The 27,581-nt window shown below is 42.5% G+C and overlaps 1 protein-coding gene across 1 annotated transcript in view; it reads right to left on the reverse strand.

The window, feature by feature from the left end:
• The window catches only part of LOC124858061 (partitioning defective 3 homolog), a 479,264-nt gene that overhangs the window by 212,607 nt on the left and 239,076 nt on the right, over positions 1-27,581 (reverse strand). The window contains exons 13-14 of the mRNA XM_047349799.1: positions 17,732-17,917; positions 17,190-17,360 (exon numbers count right to left, since the gene is read on the reverse strand). Coding sequence (XP_047205755.1) covers positions 17,190-17,360; positions 17,732-17,917 — 357 coding nt within the window. The remainder of the gene's footprint in view (positions 1-17,189; positions 17,361-17,731; positions 17,918-27,581) is intronic.

The following is a 27,581-nucleotide window of genomic DNA, read 5'->3' on the forward strand; positions in this document are numbered from 1 at the left end:
ATAGTGTTTGATTCACTATAATTCACATTCAGAAAAAAAACAGCCGACAGGGGAGCAACAGAGGGATAGTAAGGATGAGTTGGCAGGAGAAGCTAGAAAGGTTGAAAGTACAGATGCAGATTCTGGTACCACCCCGATATTTTGTGTGGCCCCATTTGGCCACCCATATCAAACAAATCTGGAGGTGCCCCTGCGTGCCAACACAGTACCTTCTTTCAGCAGTGGCAAGAAAGCTTGTATGAACTGAGGAGAACATGGAGGGAGCTAAGTATACTGCAACACTGGAAGAAAATACTGGGGCAGGGTTTCACCTTCCAACAGGACAGCAACCCTAAACCTGAAATGGTTATAGATCGAAGCATATTCATATGTCAGAACCACCCCAGGCAAAGTTCAGACCTAAATCCATATCAGAATCTGTGAAAAGACTGTTCATAAACACTCTCTATCCAATCCCACTGAGCCTAAGCTTAAAGCATAGCCAGGAATGTCAGTTTCTAGATATGTAAAGCTGGCAGAGACATACCCTAAAAGACTGTAGTTGCAGACTTTCATTTGTAAAACAATTTGTAAAACGTATGTGATACCTTATGTTGATCTGCCAGAGAAATACCAGTAAAATACATTGAAGATTGTGGTTTAAACATGACAAAATATAAACGAGTTGAAGGGTTATGAATGCTTTGGCATGACACCATCTGTCAGAGCTGTGCTGGTTGATTTCAAATGTGTTTCTGCCTTACAGGGCAAACAAATGATGGAATCTGCATAGCACAGATCAAATACTGCAGCAATTTAATCTTTGTTTATACAGGGTTAATTAAGTCTGCTTTTGTGCATGCTAAAGCTTTGGGTTTTGCTCATCCTGTTTACTGACTTGAATGTTTACTGACAAGAACTACTATGCATGATGAGCTGTGACATTTCTATACAAACTCTGCTGTCACCAAATATTCGACTGTCAGCTTGTGTTTCATAAGGAATTATCTTTTCATGCACCAGATGAATACATGCTCGTTTAGCCGAAGCTACTGCTTCTTGAAATAGAACAATCTTAGAGTATTTAAGGTACAACCCACAAAAAGATAGCAACCCAAATACAAAAAAAATGAAACATTAAATCAATACAATATGAGTAGCCTCGTTAGAAGAAAAAGTAACTGCTTGTTAGTAGCAAAGTGCTTTAAATTCAGTGCAACAACAGCTTGATTAAGGAGCTTATGTTATGAATTAGACTTGTTTGTGTGTGATATTTAATCTATTCTCAACACAACTTCACTTTATGCATTTAAACCATCTTAATCTAGTCATTTTCTGTGGATTACCCTGTTGATTGAGGGCAAGGGCAGAGCACTGTGACTCAGACAAATACCAGTCAAGATCCGCATCTACTCAGTTCAATAAAGTATTTTTATTTATTAGAATGACAGAATCTGCATGTGCAAGCTGTAGTCATTCATGCAAGTTTTAATGTCTCAAGAAATTATTTGAGGTAAATGCAGCATCATATAGACGTGTGTTTTTTTTTCTTTCTTTTGCATCAGCATACACCTGACCTTGAGTAATCAGTAAGGAAGAAGAGGCAGTGTGTTAAAAGGTTTGGTCTTAAGCTTTCAAGCACTGCTGATAATGTCTCGTCCATGGTCATTTCCGTACCCTCTATCCTGGTCTCAGCCAGTTGCCGTAAACCTAATCCAGTCTATCCCTACAATAATGCTGTAATTACATTCTTTAAGCTACTGCATTCTACCCAAAGCACAACTCACCTCTCCTCTTCCAGCTAGATACCACACTTTCATTAGCCAAAGACATCCAGAAAAAGCCTCACCTAATGCCAGTGCTTCCAAAAGTGGGATTTCATGGTCTTTTACGAGTTCCTAGCAAAACTTCAGTTTCAACAAAACACAACACAAATAGGAAGGCCACACTAGACCAATGCATTAAAGTACAAAATGGGCTAGGTTGAAATATTTTATGTGTCCCCTGCTAAAGATGATATACATGTCTAGCTCTCATTCCTGAAGTCTGAAAATAATTTCTACATCATTTCAAAACACCTGAATTAAATGAAACTTAGTAGGTAAATCAGTAACTTCCTAAATGTAACTTACTAATCAGTAACTTACTATGTCCCTACTTTATCACACCTTACTGATTTAGTAAGGCGTGATAAAGAAGGGACATAGTAAGTTACTGATTAGTAAAAATACCCATTCTCCTTTCCACATTTATTTATTTATAAATAAAATATATTTTATTTAGATTTAGATTTCACCCATCAACACAAAGCTGTGTGCAATCATATAGTGAAATGGAAGAGATAATTATTATTATTATTTTTTTTTAAATAAAAATCAAAAGAGGAGTGGCGGCCAAAGACTTGCAGTTGTACCATACTGTTTCTATTTCAGATGATGGATTGAACAGTTTTCTGTGAGGCGCTCAAACGCTAGGATATTGTTTTATAGTCTAACCCTGCAGGAATTTCTCTAAACATTATCCCTGACCTGTCTGTTCTTCTGTCTTCCTGTCAGCAGGCTTTATACAGTGAATAAATTACACATCAGTAGACTGTTTACTATTTAGTGCACTTGGTTGCACTGGATTTTATTGTAAGGGTAGACAGAACTTTGTGGTTGTAACTTTAGAAAAAGGTGAAACAAATTTAAGCAGTATGAATACTTTTCCAAGGCACTGTGTATCAGACATACAGGACACTGTGTTCTGAGGACCAAATGCAAATTAGTCCTGCCAGAAAGCTCTTAAAAACTATTCTTCCAATGCTTTTTTAATAGGAACAAACACTACTTGAATGTCAAAACATTACACAGTTGATGATATATTCTTTTAATTTACTTAGCAAAGATTAATAATAACTTACACATGTTATTAAGAATTAAATGTTTCCAGTTACTGCAGCACAATATTTATTTAATCTAACCTATTTTCTGCTTCGCATAAAAAATCTAATGCATTGCAATGTTTCATTTAAAACATGTTTCCTTTAATTCAGCTGAAAAATACTTAAAATATTAAATAATATAAATATTGTTGACACTGTATGTCTGCATGAACAGATTTTTAAGAGATTTGCATTGCTGTCTTTTTTTCTAAACCTATGCCTCCTGAATGATTGCACAGTACATGTTTTTAGCAGTTACCTATCTGTGGAACAATGTCAGAAAACGCTACCTAGCATGCCTAGATGTTTCTTTGCTTAAATACAGAGGAATCATTTACCTTAACATGTTATGGTTCTGCAGATAAATGGCCCTCTCATGTAAACCAAGGGTGTGATGTGTTGCATCACATCTAAACCCCAGGCAAACAGGAATTTATGGATTACTAATTTAAAGTTCATCATCAGTGATAAACTTTAAAACAGTAAAGTATACATTAAAATTCTGTTATATTTGTTTAATAGAAATTGGTGATTAAACAGGTGATAATGAGAAAACAGTTACTTCTTAATGTGGAGTAATGAAATCATTTTGATGACCCCTGGTAAAGATGACACATCTTTCTTTACCAGTGCTCCCAATAAGTGTGGAGGGCAGTGTCTAAATTTTTTATGATTATGTCAAGCTTTGTGTGAAGAAAAAAAAAAGGTTTGTGTGGTTTCTGTTTGTGTATGTTTTCCAATATTTATGTGTATGTTTCTGAATAACAATGATTTTCAAGCATGGAACTAGGCACTTTAACTCCACAGTCCTCCACTGTGCTCAAGCTGCCCACTCAACCACTAGATTCAATATATTATTCCCTCAATTGGTGCTATTGAGTTTCCCCTGCCGCTCCTAAATGAGTTAGCCCTTAGAGAGCCAATCGGGAATGAGGGCCAGCAGCACTGGAATTGCATTTCTGCTGCTGTTTGATCTACTTCTCTCAATTTACTCAGTGCATCATTGTGAACTGCATTTCCCAGAGTGCAGCACTCTGCACCCTCATTTTAGCCCTCTCAATAAGTCATTGGTGTTTGCCATGAAAACAGAGGAGCTGTACATGTCATGATCCAACTACACTTCAATCAGTCCGTATTAAGTTCGGAGGCGGGGGTAAGCACAAATTTACCTCTGCTTTCTCCTGCCTCTGTTGTGGGAAGTGTCTCAGTGTTTTAAGGTCTCTCTCAGCAGTGGTCAGCTCAATACTAATAAAAGCATAATCTACTAGACCAGGACTCTGATTGATAGCTCTCTCAAGGCTCTATCGATCAGCCCTTCTCTCATCTGAGTTAGCGTCTTTTGTTCGAGCCAGCCACTTCCTTCCCCCTTGTCTCTTTGCATAAAACCTCTCTGGCTGACTAGCAACAATGCTATTGGAATGGATTGCAAACAGAGCAGTAGGCCAGTCAAGGAGATCACTGTGTTGCTCTTTACATACAGAACAAGCTCTTATATGTTCTCAAGTCAGAGAAAACTATGATTCTTTCTACTGCAACAATGTAACTTAAAACACAAAAAGCAATGTACTGATGTTTCCTGCTTTCATTTACTTAATTTTTTCCTTCTCGACCTCTACCTTCTCACACCCATTAGCATATGCTGTAATGTCACTGATGTAAAATGCAACAGTAATACATAAAAAAAACTGATTTAGGAAGAAATTGTTGCTGTTTCCTTGTAAAGTTGCCAGGACTGTCACCCGCTGTCAGCCAAGCTTTTTTTCCACCTTGTGCAAAAAAAAAAAAAAGAAAATTCTGTAACCACTGAGTTCCACTGAGTGCGATGCCCAGGACTATGTTCATGCTGTGGTTCTGCCACCAGGCTTGTTTAAGTGACTTCTCTACAAAAACTGCAGGTTCCATGGACATGTTATGGCAGCAGCCCCAGCAGCTCAGATCTTGATCCTGTATACAGGTTTAGGTGGTATATACTGCTTTAGGGGGCAAAAGCCTGGAAATAACAGCTTGCTTCTCTCTCTGCCACCAAGCATCAGTCAAAAGAACAACTGATTTCTAATAATAAACTACCAGCAGTTTGTATGTATCTTGGTAGCATTATCCCAAATCGCAAAAACCATGATAATAATTTGGGTATGAAAACTATTAACCCCTCCTTGAACCGTCACCTTAACGTGGTGGAGGGGTTTGAGTGCTCAAATGATCCTAGAGGCTATGTTGTCTGGGGCCTAAATGCCCCTGGTAGGGTCTCCCATGGCAAACAGGCTCTAGGTGATGGGTCAGACAAAGAATGGTTCAAGAACCCCTCATGAAGAACAAAATATCGAGGCACGTGACGTCGCCCGGTACGGCGGAGCCGGGGTCCCACCCTGGAGCCAGGTGGCCGGGTTGCTCCTCGTGGGACCCGGCCGGGCCAAGTCCGAACGAGAGACGCGAGGCCATCCCCTAGTGGGCACACCACCTGCAGGGGGAACCGTGAGGGACCGGTGCAAAGAGGATTGGGTGGCGGACGAAGGTGGAGACCTCAGCAGCCCGATCCCCAGATGCTTAGGCTGGCTCTAGGGACGTGGAATGTCACCTCGCTGGGGGGGAAGGAGCCTGAGCTTGTGCGGGAGATCGAGAGATATCGACTAGAAATAGTCGGGCTCGCCTCCACGCACAGCGTGGGCTCTGGAACCCATCTCCTTGAGAGGGGTTGGACTCTGTTCTACTCTGGAGTGGCCCACGGGGAGAGGCGGCGGGCTGGTGTGGGTTTGCTTTTTGCCCACCAGCTCAGACGTCCCGTGTTGGGGTTTACCCCAGTGGATGAGAGGGTCGTATCCCTGCGCCTTTGGGTTGGGGAGAGGTCTCTGACTATCATTTCCGCCTACGGGCCGAGTGGCAGTGCAGAGTACCCGGCCTTCTTGGCGTCCCTGTCGGGGGTGCTGGATAGCGCCCACCCCGGGGACTCCATTATTCTGCTGGGGGACTTCAACGCCCACGTGGGGAACGACAGTGACACCTGGAGAGGCGTGATCGGGAGGAATGGCCTCCCCGATCTGAATCCGAGTGGTGTTTTGTTATTGGACTTCTGTGCTAGTCACGGATTGTCCATAACGAACACCATGTTCAAACATAAGGGTGTCCATCAGTGCACTTGGCACCAGGACACCCTAGGCAGGAGGTGGATGATCGACTTTGTTGTCGTATCATCAGACCTTGCCGCATGTTTTGGACACTCGGGTGAAGAGAGGGGCTGAGCTGTCCACTGATCACTACCTGGTGGTGAGTTGGATCCGCTGGAGGAGGAGAAAGCCAGACAGACTTGGCAGGCCCAAGCGCATAGTGAGGGTCTGCTGGGAACGCCTGGCGGAGCCCTCGGCCAGGGATGTATTCAACTCCCACCTCCGGGAGAGCTTCGACCAGATCCCGGGGGATGTTGGAGACATAGAGTCCGAGTGGACCATGTTCTCCGCATCTATTGTCGATGCTGCCCATAGCTGCGGCCGTAAGGTCTGTGGTGCCTGTCGTGGCGGCAATCCCAGAACCCGGTGGTTGACACTGGCAGTAAGGGATGCTGTTAAGCTGAAGAAGGAGTCCTATCGGCTGTGGTTGGCTTGTGGGACTCCTGAGACGGCTGACGGGTACCGTGAGGCCAAGCGTGCTGCGGCCCGGGCTGTGGCAGAGGCAAAAACCCGGGCCTGGGAAGAGTTCGGTGAGGCCATGGAGAAGGACAACCGGTTGGCCTCGAAGCGATTCTGGCAAACCGTCCGGCGCCTCAGGAGGGGGAAGCAGTGCTTTGCCAACACTGTTTAGAGTGGGGGCGGGAGACTGCTGACCTCGACTGAGGACATTATCGGGCGGTGGAAGGAGTACTTCGAGGATCTCCTCAAACCTGCCATCACGCATTCCGTGGTGGAAACAGAGGCTGGGGACTCGGGGTTGGACTCTTTCATCACCCAGGCTGAAGTCACCGAGGTGGTTAAAAAGCTCCGCGGTGGCAAGGCTTCGGGGGTGGATGAGATCCGCCCTGAGTACCTCAAGTGTCTGGATGTTGTAGGGCTGTCATGGTTGACACGCCTCTTCAACATTGCGTGGCGGTCGGGGACAGTGCCTCTGGACTGGCAGACTGGGGTGGTGGTCCCCCTTTATAAGAAGGGGGACCGGAGGGTGTGTTCCAACTACAGGGGGATCACACTCCTCAACCTCCCTGGTAAGGCCTACGCCAGGGTATTGGAGAGGAGAGTCCGACCGATAGTCGAACCTCGGCTTCAGGAGGAACAGTGTGGTTTTCGTCCCAGCCGTGGAACACTGGACCAGCTCTATACCCTCTACAGGGTGCTCGAGGGTTCATGGGAGTTTGCCCAACCGGTTCACATGTGTTTTGTGGACCTGGAGAAGGCATTCGACTGTGTCCCTCGTGATGCCCTGTGGGGGGTGCTCCAGGAGTATGGAATCGGGGGCCCTTTATTAGGGGCCATCCGGTCCCTGTACGAGCGGAGCAGGAGTTTGGTCCGCATTGCCGGCACTAAGTCGGACCTGTTCCCAGTGCATGTTGGACTCCGGCAGGGCTGCCCTTTGTCGCCGGTCCTGTTCATAACTTTTATGGACAGGATTTCTAGACGCAGCCAAGGGCCGGAGGGGGTCTGGTTTGGGGACCAGTGGATTTCGTCTCTTCTTTTTGCGGATGACGTGGTCCTGCTGGCCCCCTGTAGCCAAGACCTACAGCATGCGCTGTGGCGGTTCGCAGCCGAGTGTGAAGCGGCTGGGATGAGGATCAGCTCCTCCAAGTCCGAGGCCATGGTACTCGACCGGAAAAGGGTGGCTTGTCCTCTTCAGGTTGGAGGGGAGTTCCTGCCTCAAGTGGAGGAGTTTAAGTATCTCGGGGTCTTGTTCACGAGTGAGGGAAGAATGGAGCGGGAGATCGACAGACGGATCGGTGCGGCTGCCACAGTAATGGGGGCGCTGTGCTGATCCATTGTGGTGAAGAGAGAGCTGAGCCGAAAAGCAAAGCTCTCAATTTACTGGTCAGTCTACGTTCCTACCCTCACCTATGGCCATGAACTTTGGGTCATGACCGAAAGAACGAGATCACGGATACAAGCGGCTGAAATGTGCTTCCTCCTTAGGGTGGCCGGGCACTCCCTTAGAGATAGGGTGAGGAGCTCGGCCATCCGGGAGGGGCTCGGAGTAGAGCCGCTGCTCCTCCACATCGAGAGGAGCCAATTGAGGTGGCTCGGACATCTATACCGGATGCCTCCTGGACGCCTTCCTTGGGAGGTGTTCCAGGCACGTCCCACCGGGAGGAGGCCCAGGGGATGGCCCAGGACACGCTGGAGGGACTATGTCTCTCGGCTGGCCTGGGGATGCCTTGGGCTCCCCCTGGAGGAACTGGAGGAGGTGTCTGGAGAGAGGGACGTCTGGGCGTCTCGTCTCTGCTGAGTCTGCTGCCCCCGCGACCCGGTCCTGGATAAGCGGAAGACGACGAACGAACGAACGAACTATTAACTTTCACAACTGTTTATGTCATACAGGTTAAAGGTACTGTACTGCTGTACTGACTAACAAACAATCCTGAATAGTGAATTTGCAAAGGTTCAATTGATCCTCCCTTCTGGTAATTTACATTTGATAATTTTGCAAAAGACCTTTTTTGAGAGGAAACAATTTTCTCTTCTTGATCGCTTAATTGCATATTGGAAAAAAATGCAAACATCTGTCTTCATCCGTTATTTAGTCCACCTATTTTGGGGATGCTTAGCGGAAATTAAGCAGAGAGCACACACAAAACATGGGCAAAACTGGAGCAAATTGCATTGCTTCATGAATTTCTCCCTGGGGGCACAATGAGTAGGGTTCAACGTGGAAGCTTGAAATGTCACCAAATTGCAACCTTGGGCAGAAGGACAGACTTCCAAATACATACCACAACAACCCCTCCCCAACACATTAACAAAAAACAAATATAAGAGTATGAAAAAAACAAGGTACACTGCATCAACATTTTACAATGGTCCCATATGTTAGACGTCCTATTAATATGTGATAAAAAGTTTAAAGTGGCAGAAAATGTGTTGTTTATGTGCCTTGAGCCAAGGTCAGTAAGTAAAAAAATAAAACATAGCACATTTATCCTTTTAATAAACACTTAAAATGGCTCCCACAGACCAAAACACCAGAATTAAAAGGATCTGTGTAAAGTCTGTGTAAACAGCCACCACTCTCCACATGATACTGTGTCATTTCAGGCATCATATTGTAATATGCCTGTCATATCTCTTCAGTTTAAAGCTCTGATGTTGATTAGCTGTCATGTAGAGTATATAAATTCAGAGTGCAGTAAACGTTGGCATTGCTAATGGTTCATTTGTTTCGGAATAGTGGGGGTGGCCTTGGTGTCTCTGACGGAATAGAAGATGTATATGGGACTTTCTAAAAGTCTAAAAGCACAGGCTATGTGCTGAGACACTTTTTTGCACAGGTGTGTCTCGCTCGATATTCAAATAATCGAGCTTGTTTGACTGGAAAGTATTTTAAATGGTTAAATGTGAAGGAAATTGGCTCTACATTGATGTATTCAGGCTCTTTAGATAGGCGGCATGATGAGGGTTAATGTGTGCTTCAACAGGGAAAAAAGATGTCAAATTTGTCAAAAACCCCTAATGACTAGAATCGTGTATATAATCTCTAATTAACATAGAGCACACATTTGCATCAAGTGATGTGAAATAAATGTAGAAGTTAAACTCTATCAGACATGCTCATCTCTTTGTCTCCTTTCCGATGTTTAGCTGATGAATATCTCAACAGTATTGTGAACTATGATGTATGTTGCAAAACAAAGTAGCACACATCAACAACTAAACTGGAATGAATCATCAGGAAAAAAATAAGGACTGGATCATGAAGGTTAGTTAAAAATATTCATCATTCCACACAACATTCCTGTAGATTTACTGTCAAATAGTTCCAGAGACATGTTCCAGTTAATGTTTGAATTATTAGAAACACCAAAGTATATCCTTAGCATTTTCAATGGTAAATGGGAGACAAATCAATTAACAATACTAAAGGACGAATTTCTAAAAACAGATCTGAATTTAGCCACAAGGCACTGGACTAAAACCAAGACTGAGGAATTGTGGCTACAAAAATAATGAGATTAAAATGACTTGTCAAAAATGTAATAGTTTAAACCCATGACAATATATTAATAGAACTAAGATATGGATGTAGAGATTACACAGCTCGAGAAGCAGAGATGCAATTACAATGCTTTAAACAAATCGACAGTGACTAATCATATCACAAGACAATCTGGGGCAGAACAGTAGTTTTTCAAATAGGGGAAACTAGAAGACAACATCAGAGATTATTTTTTTCTGACGTCAAGTCTAGCCACCATATCAAATCACCAAATGGGTTACAGTGGAAGTAGCTTTGAGAAAGTGATCTTGTTTGACCATCAAGGAACCAGGTCTAAAATAAAAGAAATTGGTCATACACTACAGGACCTGTAGGACCATAAGCTAGCACAATTACATCTTTGAGGAAGGGTTGTGGGGAGCATGCTTCTATTACCAAAAGATCACAGGTCTCGCACCAATTGTAAAACCTTGGATAAAGGAGAAGTGTGGCTTTTACCCTGTCTGTGGAACGGTGGACCATTATTTTCAACCTTGCAGAGTTGCTTAGAGGCTAATGCCCTTTTGGCCTTCCAGTCGACATCTACTTCATGAATCTGGTGAAGCCTTATAACCGCCTCAAGGCACTATGTGAGTGGACCTGCGAGAGTATGGGTTGTAAGGACCAACCAGTCCCTATATAACCAAAGCAAGAACTGTGTCCACATTGTTTGTTTCACATTTCCAGAACGGTTTATGTAGCTATAACCTAATGCAAGAGGATCTGACTCTACCAGAAAAGTCACTTATGTGCCTTTTAACTTACATAGAACCATTACTTACGTTGTACTTTAAATTACTTTAACTTTGACCTAATAAAGATTGTGTATCCTGCAAAGGACAATGTAAAATGGAAATAATGCTACTGCATTTTTTTTTAAATATGGTTATATATGGTAACTACAATCACCTAAACCTATTCCTAGTCCTCCCAAAACCATCCCCCCATCTCTGTTTCATTAGGCTGCGTTGCTTGGCTTCTTTCCTCCAACAGACATTGATGGATCTGATTCATTTCACGGTGGTCATTTCTGGTAGCTTTCAGTACTCCATCCCATTCTGCTGGGTGACCGAAGCAAACTGGTCTAGCCCCCCCACATATCTACCTCACCAGTGCAGCAAAGTAAGAAGCAAGGTTAGATTCTTTGTTGTGATAACCTTGCTTCTTTTACAGCAGTTTTTAATCCCAGTCCAACTCTAACAAAGGTTTTTGCCATTCCTGACATATCTAAATGTGGAGATTCTGTGTTCAAATACATATTCCAAGTAAAGACAGCCTCTGTACTGTAGCTGGTAATTTTTCTTTGTAACTACATAATACATGATTAACAAATTCAGAAAGGTAAGGTGTGTAAGGAAAGCCGGTTCGTTCTACGTAAAACTTTAGAGGAGCCAATCCTGACTGTGTGTGGCTTCAACACTACTCTAAATCACTTCATATACAGAATTATTTAGTAAAGGCATCTCATTAATGCTACCCCAGACGACACGGTTCTGTCATCTCTTATGTTTTCATATAGTTGTATCAAACGTTTGATCTTGCAAGGTTAACAAAACAGCTATTTTCTGCTGCCTTTGAGCCTGTTGTCCAAACATAAACGCAGTTATGGTAGAGGCCCGATCCATGCATGACCACTATTGTTCTCTGTGTTAGAAATCCAAATAGTGGAGCGATTTTAATAGGATTTTCTGCATCTGATTAATTTTGTTCTGTCATATCTAAGCCTTACTAGTAATATGAAAAGGAAAATGACTGAAAGAAAAGATTAAAAGGGTTGTTTTGAGTGAATCTTTAGCCAAGAACTGGTAATGATCTGCTTTGAAATTTAGATGTCATTGTTATGGCCACCTACTTGACCAACATGCAGATACAGGCTATTTTGATTGTAATTTCAGGCGTTGTAGTGGATGCACATTTTTCCAATAATGGAGAAAAAAAAAACAATATCTGTAGTAGTCAGGCTAGTGCATCATTACCCACAGTGGTGAACATCAGCTGTGGTTGCTGGAGCTCACTCTCTTACATGACTAGGTCAGCGAAGGAGCCCAGGAAGCTAATATATTTACCAAGCAATCATGGCTCATGAAAAAGCTGTGTGAGTTATCCAACACAAGCTGGGTTGTCGGTGGAAAATGGGGGAGACAACCCCTGCTGCGTTTCCTCAGGCAGTGTTACCTGTTAGTGGCATCAAGTCTTATATTCAGGTAACGTTGAAAGAATGGAGTCGAAAAGACCAAACCCTCAGCTACACGCAGAGGCACAGCTTCAGTGGAAGAAATAATTTAGAAATATGATAAAAATGTAATTGTACAAACAAATGGACATACCTAAAGTCGAAAAGATGCCTTTTTAATAACATTTAGCATGTTAGTGAAAAATGTTTGTGAGAATGAGCAGTCCTGGTTGTCACTGTTTTGTTGTTTGATGTGGCAATATAAGTGTTTCAATCAGAGTGGATGAGGAATTTGACGACGTGCTAAGAGACAAAGATGTGGGAAGACATTTACTATAATATTCATTAGAGTTGTGAATCCACATTGTGAGAAATCTTTGCATAAGAGCGCACAATATTAAAATGCTGTAATATTTCTCTTTAAAGTTAAGCTTCTTGCACAGCACCATTCAGGTGTTCTGTCACTTTTATCTTGGTAAATCATTCTAAACCCATATTGTCAGATGATGAAAAAGGGAATGCTTTAAGTTTGACTTCTTGTATCTATGTTCAAGACACTCATTTTGAGGTTAAACAGATCCATCTTATTCATTGGTTGTAGGAGAAAACTACAGAGTTAAAAATAAAGTCTAACAAATATTTTTGATGAAAAACTATTTGATGAAAATTTTGATGAAAATTTTAAAATGTTACATTTTCAGAAACACATATGCTTGTGGAGCATTAATGTTAATGATTTAGCAAATAACATTGGATCACATTTTTGTTCATAGTTACAGACAGTCTTTATATGACTTTGCATAACACTGTTCTATCAAGCAATTAGTGTTTTAGTTAGCAAAAGCTTAGCACAAAGTAGACAAAACCTCATATTCTGACTCATAGTGGATGAAATAGGTCATACATTTTAGTGTTCTTCGATTTCCCCAAAGGATTATGATTTGCTATTTTTTTGAAGATGTAGGCGTAAAGGTGTGCTCAGTGTCAGTCTCTCTACACGGAGTCTGGTCAGGGATTAAAGTCGGCAGGAGACTGACTGGACTCAAGTGATAGGACTCAGTGAACCTTTGGGCTGAGCTTCCCCAGGAGGGACATATGTCCTCTGCTCTATGTCTGAAGGTGGACGAAAGGAGAGGGAGAGGAGGAGGAACAAAGGCAGATGGAAAACAATATACCCTGCAGATAAGACGGAGCCCTGTTTTGAAAAACATAACTGTCAACATGGTGGCCAGTTTCTAATATATTCAGCTGCTGTCAGTGGAGAATCACAAGATGGGGGTAAAAATTAGCTTTGAATCAAATAGAAAAACAAGTGCAAGGCATGTGACAGGTGTGTAAGAAGAGAAAAAGACAGTGCTTGGAGGATGAGAATTAGCAGGGAGGGGCACAGTATGATACTCCAAACTGACACATAGCCACAGGACATGGGCTCCAATTAGAGTCACAGCAACTCTAATCAAATCTGATCTACAACCACTGGCCGCAGGGTGACTCAACGTGCATGTGCGTGTGAATGTATTAACACCTGCACTAACAGCTCTGCGCTACCGTCACATGGTGCATCACATATCAGACCTGCCAAAATGATTTCTGAATAAACTTATTTTCTTAATATATAAAGCACATTTGTTTAACTGTTTGTTAAGTGTAACAATGGACAATACTGAACAAAAAACTAAATAAATACTCTGTACTATTGCCTTATAACAAAACTTCGACTCCCAACACATATTTTAATCATTTCATCTTGTATAGCTTTACTGCACGGTTGTCAGTCATAATTCAATGAAGTGATTCTTAGATATCATGTAAAGGTAAGAAAATGTCACTTGTCTCAAGCAGCAAACAGGCATCTTCGAACAAACAAAAAACAACCCAACCAGGTTGGGTGGAGGGAGGCCTCGGAAGGAGGGCCAGAAACAAAAAACAGAGTTCAGGCGGGCGACCAGGAGGTCGTCCCCAACAGGCACAGAGTTCAGGCGGGCGACCAGGAGGTCGTCCCCAACAGGCACAGAGTTCAGGCGGGCGACCGGACCTGCACCACAGAGTTCTGAGCGGTCGGCGGTGAAGCCGTGGAGACCTGCGGCGAAGTAACCAGCGAAGAGGCAGGCGGTGACAGTGATGCAGGCGTCTAGGAGGCCGACGATCCGGAGGCCGGCGGTGACAGTGATGCAGGCGTCTAGGAGGCCCACAAAGCGAGGAGTCAGGCGGTCTGCGACGTGGAAGCAGGTGCCTCGGAGGTCTGCGGCAAAGCCAGAACCGTAGCGAAGACTTGGGCCCAGGCAGGGCCTGGACTACAGGACTCTGGGTCCTGTAGCTTGGCAGCAGGCTGTGAGTCCTGTAGCTTGGCAGCAGGCTGTGAGTCCTGTAGCTTGGCAGCAGGCGGTGAGTCCTGTAGCTTGGCAGCAGGCTGTGAGTCCAGAGACTTGGCAGCAGGCTGTGAGTCCAGAGGCCTGGCAGCAGGCTGTGAGTCCAGAGGCTTGGCAGCAGGCTGTGAGTCCAGAGGCTTGGCAGAAGGCTGTGAGTCCAGAGGCTTGGCAGAAGGCTGTGAGTCCAGAGGCTTGGCAGCAGGCTGTGAGTCCAGAGGCCTGGCAGCAGGCTGTGAGTCCTGTAGCTTGGCAGCAGGCTGTGAGTCCTGTAGCTTGGCAGCAGGCTGTGAGTCCTGTAGCTTGGCAGCAGGCGGTGAGTCCTGTAGCTTGGCAGCAGGCTGTGAGTCCAGAGGCTTGGCAGCAGGCTGTGAGTCCAGAGGCTTGGCAGCAGGCTGTGAGTCCAGAGGCTTGGCAGCAGGCTGTGAGTCCAGAGGCTTGGCAGCAGGCTGTGAGTCCAGAGGCTTGGCAGAAGGCTGTGAGTCCAGAGGCTTGGCAGCAGGCTGTGAGTCCAGAGGCCTGGCAGCAGGCTGTGAGTCCAGAGGCTTGGCAGCAGGCTGTGACTCATGAAGCTTGATGGCGGACGACTGTGGCTCATAATCCTTGGAGCTCTGTGCTGCTCTAACGGCCACAAGAAGAGGGTCGAAAGGACCTCCAGCAGAAAGAGGAGCTGGAGCGTCGAGCCATCCCTCCGCAATGAATTCGGCCTGTAGAACAGAGTGCACCAGATTCAGATCCTCTGGATGATCCATTAGATGAAGCACAAAATCACAGCAACGTCCCTTCATGAAATCCTCTTTCATTTTCTCCAGCCTGGCTTGAACCCAATTCAGGGCTGGAGGTTGCACCGGCGACCGGTGACCTGCAGAGGGCGCTGGGTGATCACCCACCAACTCCGGGGACAGCAGCTGCGAGGAGGCCATGGCGGATGGACCCTCCGTAGAAGGGTTGGAGGCGCCCATCCGAACCTCCCAAATGGCGACTGTTCCGCGGCGACGACGTCGTCCAGTGCGGGAGCCAAACCCAGCGGGGAATTTGGCCGCAGCAGGAGCCGCTGCAGACGTGGATGGCTCTGGCAAAGCAGCTGTGGGCAGGTTGAGCTCGGCCGGAGCTGCTGCAGCTGGGGTGGAGCGCTTGCGGCGAGGGCGATGTCGCCTGGAGGAGGAACAAGCTGGAGAGGTATGATTCCGATCCGGTAATACATCCATGGGGACCCGGTCAGATACACCGAAACACTCCATCTCCTCCAGCAACAAAGGCGAAGGTAAAATCTCAACCCCCTCTCCATACATACCTTGTAGCGTCTCCTCTTGCTGCTTTATCCACATCTTAAGTTATTTAGCTCTGTCTGCTTGGTCCTGTTTATGGCTGGTTCCAAATATCACGTTCTTGGTTTGGATCGGACCAGAGTGCAGATAAGAGCTTGGCAGCCGCATGATGAGAGGAAGACTTTTCTTTAATTAAAGGTCTCTAAAACGTAACATAATCCAACAAGTACAAACATGAGTCGAGCCAAAAACTTACATGTGTACATAGTTCTGTAACGTAGCAAAACTGAGCATAAACAAGGGTAGTGAACGAGGAATAGTGACGGAGGAACCAGCGGGGAACAAAGAATACAGACCAACTAATATACAGGGAGAAAACAAAGGCAGGTAATCACAGGAACTAAGAACAGGTGTGACAAGGAGACATGGAGGCATAAGGGACAGGTGGAACTAATTAACAATAAAGGAAACCATAGACCTAAGAACAGTTAATACAAAAACACAAACCAAGTCCAAGGATGTCATACCATGACACTATGGTCTCTTCATAAATGTCTTTCTCTATATATAACTTTTTGGAAGCTTAGGTAAGAAAAATTAGGACCAATACAGAAACTAAAATATAGTTGTTTATTATTTAGTTAAATTTAAATGTAGCAACCCTTCATTTGCTTTTTATATCTCCTGCATCATAACTGCCCAACCTGCTCCTTTATAACTCACTAACACTGTGTGTCCCTAAATAAGAAAATACTACTACTACAATACTATTAGATAGAGAGGAATTTAATGCCTGTTTTTGATCTCCAGTTTTTAGAAAGCTTTGACCTGCCAATACCTTAGCCATTTTGTTACATGACAGACACATTGAAAGCTCAAAGGAAGGATGCTAACAAATAACACCTTTGCTGTTATTTGTTAGCATCCTTCGTCTCTCTCACTCTGTTGCAGCCTGAACAAACCACAGACAGGGAAATAGTTTCCCTTTAAACTGCTTCTTATATCTCACTGAAACAAAAATAGCAAACTAAGTTTTTGTCCTGCAGTAACAAATTCCACTGAAGAGTGTTGTCAACTGCAAAACCTGGTAGAACTTAGGGTTGTGTGTTCATTGATCAGAAAATGAACAGATTTTCTGTCTAATCAGCTGTCAAGGCCAAGGCCAAATGAGGTGAAAGTGGAAAGGATTTCAGTCACCCTCTGATTTCTCTCTGCATCTTGACTTTTAAAGATTACAACTTGAAGCATGAACTAACTGAGATTTGATCTTTACAGTGATTAGTTTTAAGTGCATTACTCTTTACTTTCTATTGCATTACCTCACTGTCTTTAAACAAACGGCGGGCTACGATGAGCTGAATCATTCCACGTTTGTTGCCCTCTACCGACATGGACTTTCGAAGTGCTTCCATGGCTTCCTGATTTGTCATCTCAAGCAGTGACTCCCCATTGACAGCAATGAGTTGGTCATTCACTCGGAGACGTCCATCCTGCAAATGGAACACATTTGTGAACAACATTCCACATTATTTGTAAATCTATAAAAGGACTTTTGTTTTTATCGCATCCTGTTTTCACTTAGGAAATACCAGTGCCAAGTAAACTTTAAATACTTCTTCCCACTTGTTTTTTTGTCCCCAAACCTTTGGGATTTATAAACATTGGCATCTAATTTACAACTTCATCAAAACAGACCTTGTTTTGTTCAAACTCAATAACATTAAGTAATCCCCTAAAAATACAGCGGCAGGAGCAGTGTGCATGTCGTAAACAACTCCTGCCGTTTAACAGTACGTTAAACCAGTTAAACCCATCAAGATAAGGGTTACAGGATAAGCAGAAGGAAGAAGTTGCTACTTGCCTTGCTAGCAGCACCTCCATTAATAATGGATTTCACAAAGATGCCCAGATCAGCATGGTTCTCCTTGGACCGGTTCCCCTTGACACTGACCCCCAAGCCTGCTGAGCCCGAGTCATTCAAAGGGATCTCAAAGGTCAAAAACCCTCGTGTTCCATCTGGGGTTAACACTGTGTCATCTTCCTGTTTCTGAGGTGAGCATTGAAGAAACAAAGAGATGATGAGATGAGGATTTACATTTATTTAACAAGAATGTTGCAAATTTGTGATAGCACAGATTGTTAAGTTTTTCAAAAAGGGGCCTCAACTACCAGGCCCCAGACCTATACTATGCCTTTAATGTATTGGCACCAGGATAAAATAATATGTGTAGTAAGTGATATGTGTAATAATTACAGTGGTATTAACAAGTGTAGTATCTCAGGGTTTTCTATTAAAAAAAAAAATACAAGCACATGTGTGCTTCCATGATACGCTTGAAAAGCATTAAAATAGGTAGTGAAAAGGAGCATGAAGACAAGCCCATGAGCCGACATAGAAGAGGGAACATCTGGTTCGGCCTAACAGTATGTTGTTGTGAATGTATGGTGAAATGTGCAAAATACCCCCTCATTCAAGTCCCCCTCCCCCAAACAAAAAGTCATCAGGGACACAAAGTATGGTCTGAGGTGAGCAAAAGGTCTTGGCCCCCTGTTTTAGAAGAGACGCAAGTGCTAATAAATCTACAAAACCTACAATGCAATATCATAAACCTCAACTTTGATTACTCTACTTACTTGCCTAAGTTGATACACTGATGTTGAGATCCACTGTTGCATTGAAAAACAAACAAAAAACTTTGAACTGGGGAGTTGGCAAGATATGGATACAAGTGGAAAAACTGACCAGAAAGTGGAAAACAGACAGTAGACAGTCGAGATGAAGAAAACAGGGCATGAAAGAAATGGCAAGCATGTCACATAGCCTAGGACTGCCATGTTCCATTGGCCCTCTTGTCAAGCATAGTGTTAGTACTTCCATACCAGTATAATGGTGCAGACACAAGGGAAGCAGGGATAAACTTTAAATTACAGGTAATAACTCTGAGCTCTTTAGCAGTGGATTGCTTTGAAAATTCCTTTAAAAATGTCCCCTTTCAGGCCCTGAAATGTTCAGTCTTTCAGGCCCTCGTAGGCCTACGTGGGCCTGAAAGACTGTGCTGTCCTGGGCCCAAGCAAACCTGTTAGCAGACCAAGTAATGCAAAATAAATGACAGTGGAGTAATTTCTCAGCAGCACGTCAATGCAATTTGGTGTCCTTGTGGTTCCTAAAACATAAATTACCCAAATGGTGAAAAAAGCAGATCTAACCAGACTGTATTAACCACACTGTCTTCAAAACAAGCCTCATTGTTGTTTTTTCTTCTATTACTGTTGTATGGTTGATCCCATCCTTCAAATGAGAGTTTTATTGTCAATTAGCACAGTCAGAGAAATCAGAGAGAACCCAGCAAGTCGTTGCTTATAAACTGTATTGTTTTCAGGCCCCACCACTCTCAGTCGTTTTCCAATTCATAAATACCCAATTGTAACCTTGACACCTAACCATAACCCTTGTCCCTATCCTTAACCTTAAACACAAACTTCATTAATCAGGTTTTTCTTTGTGCAAACAGTACCTGAAATAACCTTGTCGATTAACCAGTAGGGGTTTCAGACTACAGGGCTTTAGAATTGCGTTGGGTCTTAGAGTGGTGTTAAGAGTCTGCAGCTACATATTAAAAAAAATCTGGGGTTGCACATGAATGACAGTCATACTGGATCCTAGAGGCAATGTATATAAATGTTGTGTAAACAATGCTTACATAACTCAGGATACACACATCTATTGGACTGGAGTGTGTGACTTCCCGTTATGCAGCATTTGCAAAAAAACAGCAGAGTCATCCACTCTTGACTAAAAATAATAACGAAATAACATACAAAATAATTATAAAACACACAACACATTCAAATGGGAACCAGACAAATCAACGACTATGCACTTTGCGATAGTATATATTAATGTGTAACAAAGACCAAAAGGTGAAGAAAAGAAGACAGCAGTGGGCATAAAATATGTGGCATCTTGTTTTTCAGCTTGTGCCTATCTATTGAAAACGTGTCACGGTTTGTGGTTGAATCGGACCAAAACGCAGACAAGCACTGGGCAGCAGCATGATACGAGCAACTCTTTTTATTTTAATCAAAAGGGTTTTCAAAAGCAGTACAAAAATAGTTTTCCAAAAACTTGTATGAATAGAACCAAAACTTACATACATTCTCTCAGGGGAAAATGTAGTACCAACAGAACTTAGACAGGGTTGTGAACGAGAGGAACCAGCGAAGAACAATGAAAAAAAGAGACTTTATAAACTGAGCGAAGTGGAGTATAGACCAATGAGACAGGGAGGCAGGTAATCAGAGGAAACATGAATCAGGTGTGGACCAGGCTGCAGGGAACTGAGGGAATATGAATGGTTGATATGGTGAATGGACTGGAAGACAAAGGGACTATGAAATAACCAAAGGAAAAACTGGATCAAAAGATAAACAATACTAACTCACAAAGAGGAGCAGGGAGGCAGAGGAACATGAGAACCGACTACAAAACTAAACTATGGGAAGGGGACTAAATGACAAACTCAGGGAAAGAGATCTAAGCAGAACTATAAGCTAAATAACCAAATGAAGTATAAGAATCTAGCATAACCTTACCATAAACCACCATGAAAAAACTAAACAGGAAACTAAACTAGAGAACCCAAGGAAGCAAGAGAACTGTAAATAATATTAATAATAATAATAAGAAGAAAACCATTCTAAGTAATAAATAATTGAGAAATCAACCACCAAGGGAACTATGGGCGAGGGGAGAAAGAACTACTAAAACTAGGAGGCAGAAGAGAGAACAAAACTATCAGGAAACAGAAGAAATAAATAAACATGACTATTAAACTCAAAGGAAAAGAAACACCAATCTGAAAGGTAAACAAACACAAAACCACAACAAGACCAAAATGGCAGATCCTAACAAAACCTGCTACAGTCTCTACAATTGTTTGAAATAAGTTATGACTTAAAGTTCACACTCAGTCAGAGGTGTCAGCATAGAAAATGAGCTGAAATTAATTTTTCAGTTTCACAGCTCTTTATTGGATAGCATGGTGCTCAATAAAAGAAGAGTGTACTTCTTTCAATGGTACTTCCATATCATTTCAAAGAATAGACAGCTCTGACATCATTCAGCCAAGGACTCTGCTATCCAATGCTCAGAAATACTAAGGTTTAATACTCTAAATAAAGTTTCAACAGACAGCCAGTCAGTCATCATCCACCGCTTCTTCCATAATGGGTCGCGGGGAAGCTGGTGCCTATCTCCAGCAGTCTATTGGTAGGAGGCGGGGTACACCCTGGACAGGTCGCCAGTTCATTACAGGCAACACAGACACATGCAGGACAAACAACCATGCACACACCAATTCACACCTAAGGGCAATTTAGAGAGACCAATTAACCTAACAGTCATGTTTTCAGACTGTGGGAGGAAGCCAGAGTACCCACGCATGCACGGGGATAACTTGCAAACTCCATACAGAAAGACCCCTGGCCGGGATTTGAACCCAGGACCTTCTTGCTGCAAGGCAACAGTGCTACTGCCCCACTGTGCAGCCAGTTTCAACAGCATGAGACAAATTCAGTACAACCTATTCAGTCTTACATATACCGTATCTAAAAAATGTTGATGACTGTCTGATTCTAACCATTTCAACAGGGGGCTTGAGAGCAGCCATAAGACACTGTGATTGGCCTGATTTTACATAGCTTTCAAAGTTATTTTTAAAGCAGTGACATTCATTTAAACAATTTAATTAACCCCAGAAACACCCTCTTTAGATAGGTTTACATGTTCAAATGCATAAATGTAAACAACTAAACTGTGGTCATGTAGATAAAGAAAAAGCAGCAGCAGAGAGAAAGAAGCGATAGAATATTAGAGTGTGTGTGTATGTTGCATGTCTTTTTTTTTTTACATGCAACATACACACACACACACACTTATATTGTTCCTTTCTCTCTGCTGCTGCTTCTTCTTTTTTTGGTTTTTGGTATACCAACGAGTTATTAGGATGCACTGGTGCATTCAGGTGGAGGTCCTCCTATCTGCCCTTAATTATTCTCCCTTTTCTTTCTTTCTTGCTTTTAAAATTTCTTTACACTTGTCTGTACAACTTGCCAAGAGGATTTTTGTTAGAGACCAGACCCTTCGTCAATTCCACCCTCTGGAATCCATTTAATTACACTGGATTTAAGCACCTATGGTTCTAATACAAAGATCCCCAGGTCTTGGCAGGAAATGACCCTTTTCTTTCCCTCACACTGCTGAATGAGATGGCCAGGGGCCAGAAAAGCAGCTACCTTAAGAAAATTCCTTCTCCAAGCCAGAAGCAATTGTCATGCATCAGCATAGTTTAAATTTCCATGCCTTTTCTGAGCTGGATAGCTTTGACAGATGCTTTATGGAAACATCTTGACTACAGACGTAGCTCAGTTCTTTTGAAATGTCAAACCACTAATATGTATTATCCACATAAGGATTCAAAGTCTTTGAACGCTTTCACATTTTCTCACATTACAATGAGAAACTTCAATGTATTGTTTGGGGATTTCATGTAATAAACCAACTATAAGTAGTGCATAACTGTGAAGTGGTATTAAATAATACATGGCTTTCAAAACAAAAACCTGAAAAATATGTTGTGCATTAGCATTCAGCTCCCTTGTCTCAAAACTTTGTCAAACAACCTTTTGCTGCAATTATAGCTGCAAGTCTTTTGGGGTATGTTTTTGCCAGCTTTGCCAGAGACATACCCCAAACCTGTAAGACACTGTAGTCTCCTGCAAGCCCTGTATGGCTTCCTTTTTTTTCTTTCCTCTTTCACCTAAAGCTAGCGACAACAGTTGTCCTGTCAGCTAATTCTTCCAACTGAGCTGTGAATCACAGTAGCTCCCCCAGAGTTACCATAGGACTTTTTGTTGCTTATATGATCAATCATCCCGTCGCCAGGCCTGTCCATTTAGGTGGACGTCCATGTCTTAGTGTGCATATGTGTCATACTCTTTCCACTATTTGATGATGTTTTATAACCAAACCCTGCTTTACACCTTCACAACGTTATCCCTGACCTGTCTTGTGTTTTCCGTGGTCTTCATCATGCTATTTGTTCACTAATGTTCCCTAACAAACCTCTGAGGCCTACACAGAATATATGGATTTACACTGAGCTTAAAGCACAAAATGGTTGGCTCTATATACTAGTTAGCTGACTTCCAAAGGCAATTGGTAACCCAGGTTTTAATATAGGGATATCAAGGTAAAGAGTACCTCTTTACTTGGGATTTCCAAGTAAAGAATACAAATATACACTACATCCATTCCACTTCATTATTGTGAACAGTTTTGTCTTATTCTATAACAGAAAAATACAATGAAATATATTATAATTTGTGTCCAAAATGTTACAAAATGTGAAAAGGTATATGGTATGAAGACTCTTGCAAGGCAATGTTCAGTGAATATGAATACCGATGAAGATGTGCAAATAAAATTAAACTGTGGAAACACTGTAGTTACATCTTTGTGTAAGTTTTTAGCAAACTAGTTAAAGACAACATGACACCACCTGGATGAAGTATGCAGGACAGACACTGTATGAGCCTTTGTTCATGTACATGCTAATGCTTGCTTCCAAAATGATGACAAAATAATCACCCACTCAAAAATGTGTTACGGGAAACGAAGCCCGAGTCACAGAATGAGACAGCATGGTAACATTTTCAGCAGGAAAGAAGAAGAGTCGCAAGCTAGAAATGAGTTTGTCAAGCTGCTTGACAAGCATATTGCTCTGATTCAACTGAGGACAAGCTGAAATTAACCACCTTCAAAGAAGAAAAAAGGAAAAGCTCATGTTCAAAGCTCAGCCCTTTTATGAACTTGGGATAAAGAGCATAAACAAACTGATCATGGACAAATTGATTGGAAGACTGAAAAGGAGCATCGGTTCAGGGAGGAACAGTTGCATATAACCCAAATATTATTTTGATTGGCGTATTCAACATTAATATCATAACTGCATGATTTTCTAATGTTGTTCAAACCTAGTTTATATACTGTACTCTTTCATGAGTTGGAGTATTGAAGTATCTTTAGTTTTACCTTAGTACATATGTAAAGTAGCTCAGTGTTCATCTATGAAATAGTACAGGATACTTATAAAGTAGAGTAGCTGTAAAATCATTGTTATCATTATTTCCTAAGACAATCGCAAAGGACAACTCCTTGCCCTAGTCGCTTTTATTCTTTCTCTTCATTCAGCTATTGTCATAGTCCATTACTCAATTAGGTTCTTTATTAATTAACAGTGTGATAGCCTAACACCCAATCATTATCGGCAGGGGAGGGAAATGAAGGAAACATTTCTAGAAAGACACTGGCAGGCGAGTGAGGGTGGGCACAGAAAGGAAAGAGAAATTGTTGGTACAAGGGACTGTCTGCCTATTAGTTCTTTCTATGATGTTTATAGAGTGCTTAACCTATTCTGTGCTGAGGAGAGATATGCTGCATGTGTTCATGTGTCTGCAGGAAAAAAAACACAGAGACAGAAAAATTAGGTGGAGAATCAAGAGAGAGAGAAACCAAGACAGCAAATGAATTCCAATTAACTCTATTCACACAAAAATCGGAGTTCTCCGCACATCAATGCCTAAAACAATTAACGCCACTGGAAACTTCTTTCCACATTTGGCCCAATTTAGTGACATAAAGGTCATTGGAAATTAATCTAAAAGGGGATAAAAGAAATCAGCCATGGGTGTAATTACAAAAGAGGTGCACCCATGCTAGGTTTTGAAACACAAATTTATTTGCCTGTGATTCTCCCTGCAACATTTTCTGACAATGCGAGTGGAGTGAAAAGCTGAGGGTGTGGAAGGCATTAAGTGAGATAACATGATCCCCACTGGGTAGAGCTTGACTTATAGAGTCAGCTCATTAGCTGACATGTGCCTTAATGAGAATGGGACAAAGAGACAAGAATTATTGACATCATCACAGTTAATATCAGTGGGTTGTGTTATTTACTGAGGTTTTTAGAGTTAGAACAATTTCGAGTGATGCAGAAAAACAAGCCTATGCATTTGTTAATTCATAGCTGGACTACTGACATTCTATGTTGTTTAGTAGCCAAAAACATTTAGTAAAGAGTCTTTAGCTTATCCAAAATTTTATAGCAAGAGGTCTGATGAGAATTAACAGAAAGTTCATATTTCTCCAATTTAACCTTCTCTTTATTGGCTACCATTCAAATCCAGACTAAAACAAAAAAATATCCAACTTACTTAAGAAACCCTGAATAATCAGTATCACAAATTGAATATTTTGTGTATTCCTAACTAGCACTTTGCTTACAGACTGCAGCTTTATTGCTGGTTCTAATAATTTCTAAAAGTTGAATGGGAGGCAGAGCCTAAAATTATTAGGCTCCTCCTGTGGTTCCTGTGATATCAGCTCCTAGTTTTTGTCTGTAGGGCAGACAACCCATCTACAGGGGTTGGACAATGAAACTGAAACACCTGTCATTTTAGTGTGGGAGGTTTCATGGCTAAATTGGACCAGCCTGGTAGCCAGTCTTCATTGATTGTACATTGCAGCAGTAAGAGCAGAGTGTGAAGGTTCAATTAGCAGGGTAAGAGCACAGTTTTTCTCAAAATATTGAAATGCACACAACATTATGGGTGACATACCAGAGGACAAATTGTTGGTGCACGTCTTGCTGGCGCATTTGTGACCAAGACAGCAAGTCTTTGTGATGTATCAAGAGCCACGGTATCCAGGGTAATGTCAGCATACCACCAAGAAGGACGAACCACATCCAACAGGATTAACTGTGGACGCAAGAGGAAGCTGTCTGAAAGGGATGTTCGGGTGCTAACCCGGATTGTATCCAAAAAAACATAAAACCACGGCTGCCCAAATCACAGCAGAATTAAATGTGCACCTCAACTGTCCTGTTGCCACCAGAACTGTCCGTCGGGAGCTCCACAGGGTCAATATACATGGCCGGGCTGCTATAGCCAAACCTTTGGTCACTTATGCCAATGCCAAACGTCGGTTTCAATGGTGCAAGGAGCACAAATCTTGGGCTGTGGACAATGTGAAACATGTATTGTTCTCTGATGAGTCCACCTTTACTGTTTTCCACACATCCGGGAGAATTACAGTGTGGAGAAACCCCAAAGAAGCGTACCACCCAGACTGTTGCATGCCCAGAGTGAAGCATGGGGGTGGATCAGTGATGGTTTGGGCTGCCATATCATGGCATTCCCTTGGCCCAATACTTGTGCTAGATGGGCGCGTCACTGCCAAGGACTATCGAACCATTCTTGAGGACCATGTGCATCCAATGGTTCAAACATTGTATCCTAAATGTGGTGCCGTGTATCAGGATGACAATGCACCAATACACACAGCAAGACTGGTGAAAGATTGGTTTGATGAACATGAAAGTGAAGTTGAACATCTCCCATGGCGTGCACAGTCACCAGATCTAAATATTATTGAGCCACTTTGGGGTGTTTTGGAGGAGCGAGTCAGGAAACGTTTTCCTCCACCAGTATCACGTAGTGACCTGGCCACTATCCTGCAAGAAGAATGGCTTAAAATCCCTCTGACCACTGTGCAGGACTTGTATATGTCATTCCCAAGATGAATTGACACTGTATTGTGGAGGCCCTACACCATACTAATAAATTATTGTGGTCTAAAACCAGGTGTTTCAGTTTCATTGTCCAACCCCTGTACTTTAAAGACAGGTTTAAAACTTTCCTTTTTGATAAAGCTTATGGTTAGAGTGGCTTTGCTTATCCTGAGCTATCTGTGTAGTTATGCTACTATATAGTCTTAGGCTGCTGGAAGACACACTAACCACATTTTTCCCACTTTACTTTCTACTACACCTCTTGATTTGCACATTATCTACAATTATTGCTGTCATTAACGGTTCTCCCACTTTTTTTTCTGTACACAGAAGATGTACATAAAAAAAAAAAAAAAAAAAACCAAAGCTGTACATGGCCCGGTGTTTCTATGTTTAGCTTTATCACTATTCGGGATCGGACCACGTTTCAATGTTGTCTGCTCTGTGAAAGCTGATCTTGAGCTGGGTTCTTCTGCATCAATCTTTCTGTTAAAAGGGAGTGGTTACGTTTCACAGTTGTTACATGCTAGCCCTGTATGAGGGATTGCTAAAAAAGTCAAGCAGTTGATACCATTGGCTGACCTTCCTTCGGCAAAAACTTTTACCAGTTGGCATAATAAAATTGACTTCATTGTATGATACCTAGGATGGAATTATAATGCATGGATGTATTATTAGATTACATTATTTCTGAATAGAACTTGAATCTGTTTGTTTGTAAAGTGCCGTAAAATGACATTTGTTGTGAATATGTAAAAATATTCACACTATGCATTATGCATTAGGAATTAAATGATCACTTAAGATGACATTAGTCTCCATCCTTCCATCCATTTTCTATACCCGCTTCTTCCGTACAGGGTTACGGGGATGCTGGTGTCTATCTCCAGCAGTCTACAGGCGAGAGCCAGGGTGCACCCTGGACAGGTTGCCAGTCTATCGCAGGGCACACAACCATGCATACACCCATTAACACCTAAGGGCAATTTAGAGAGACCAATTAACCTAGCAGTCATGTTTTTGGACTGTGGAAGCTGGAGTACCCAAGGAGAACCCAAACATGCAGAGGGACAACATGCA

This window comes from Girardinichthys multiradiatus, chromosome 21 (assembly GCF_021462225.1).
Source record: "Girardinichthys multiradiatus isolate DD_20200921_A chromosome 21, DD_fGirMul_XY1, whole genome shotgun sequence".
Classification (NCBI taxonomy): Eukaryota; Metazoa; Chordata; class Actinopteri; order Cyprinodontiformes; family Goodeidae; genus Girardinichthys; species Girardinichthys multiradiatus.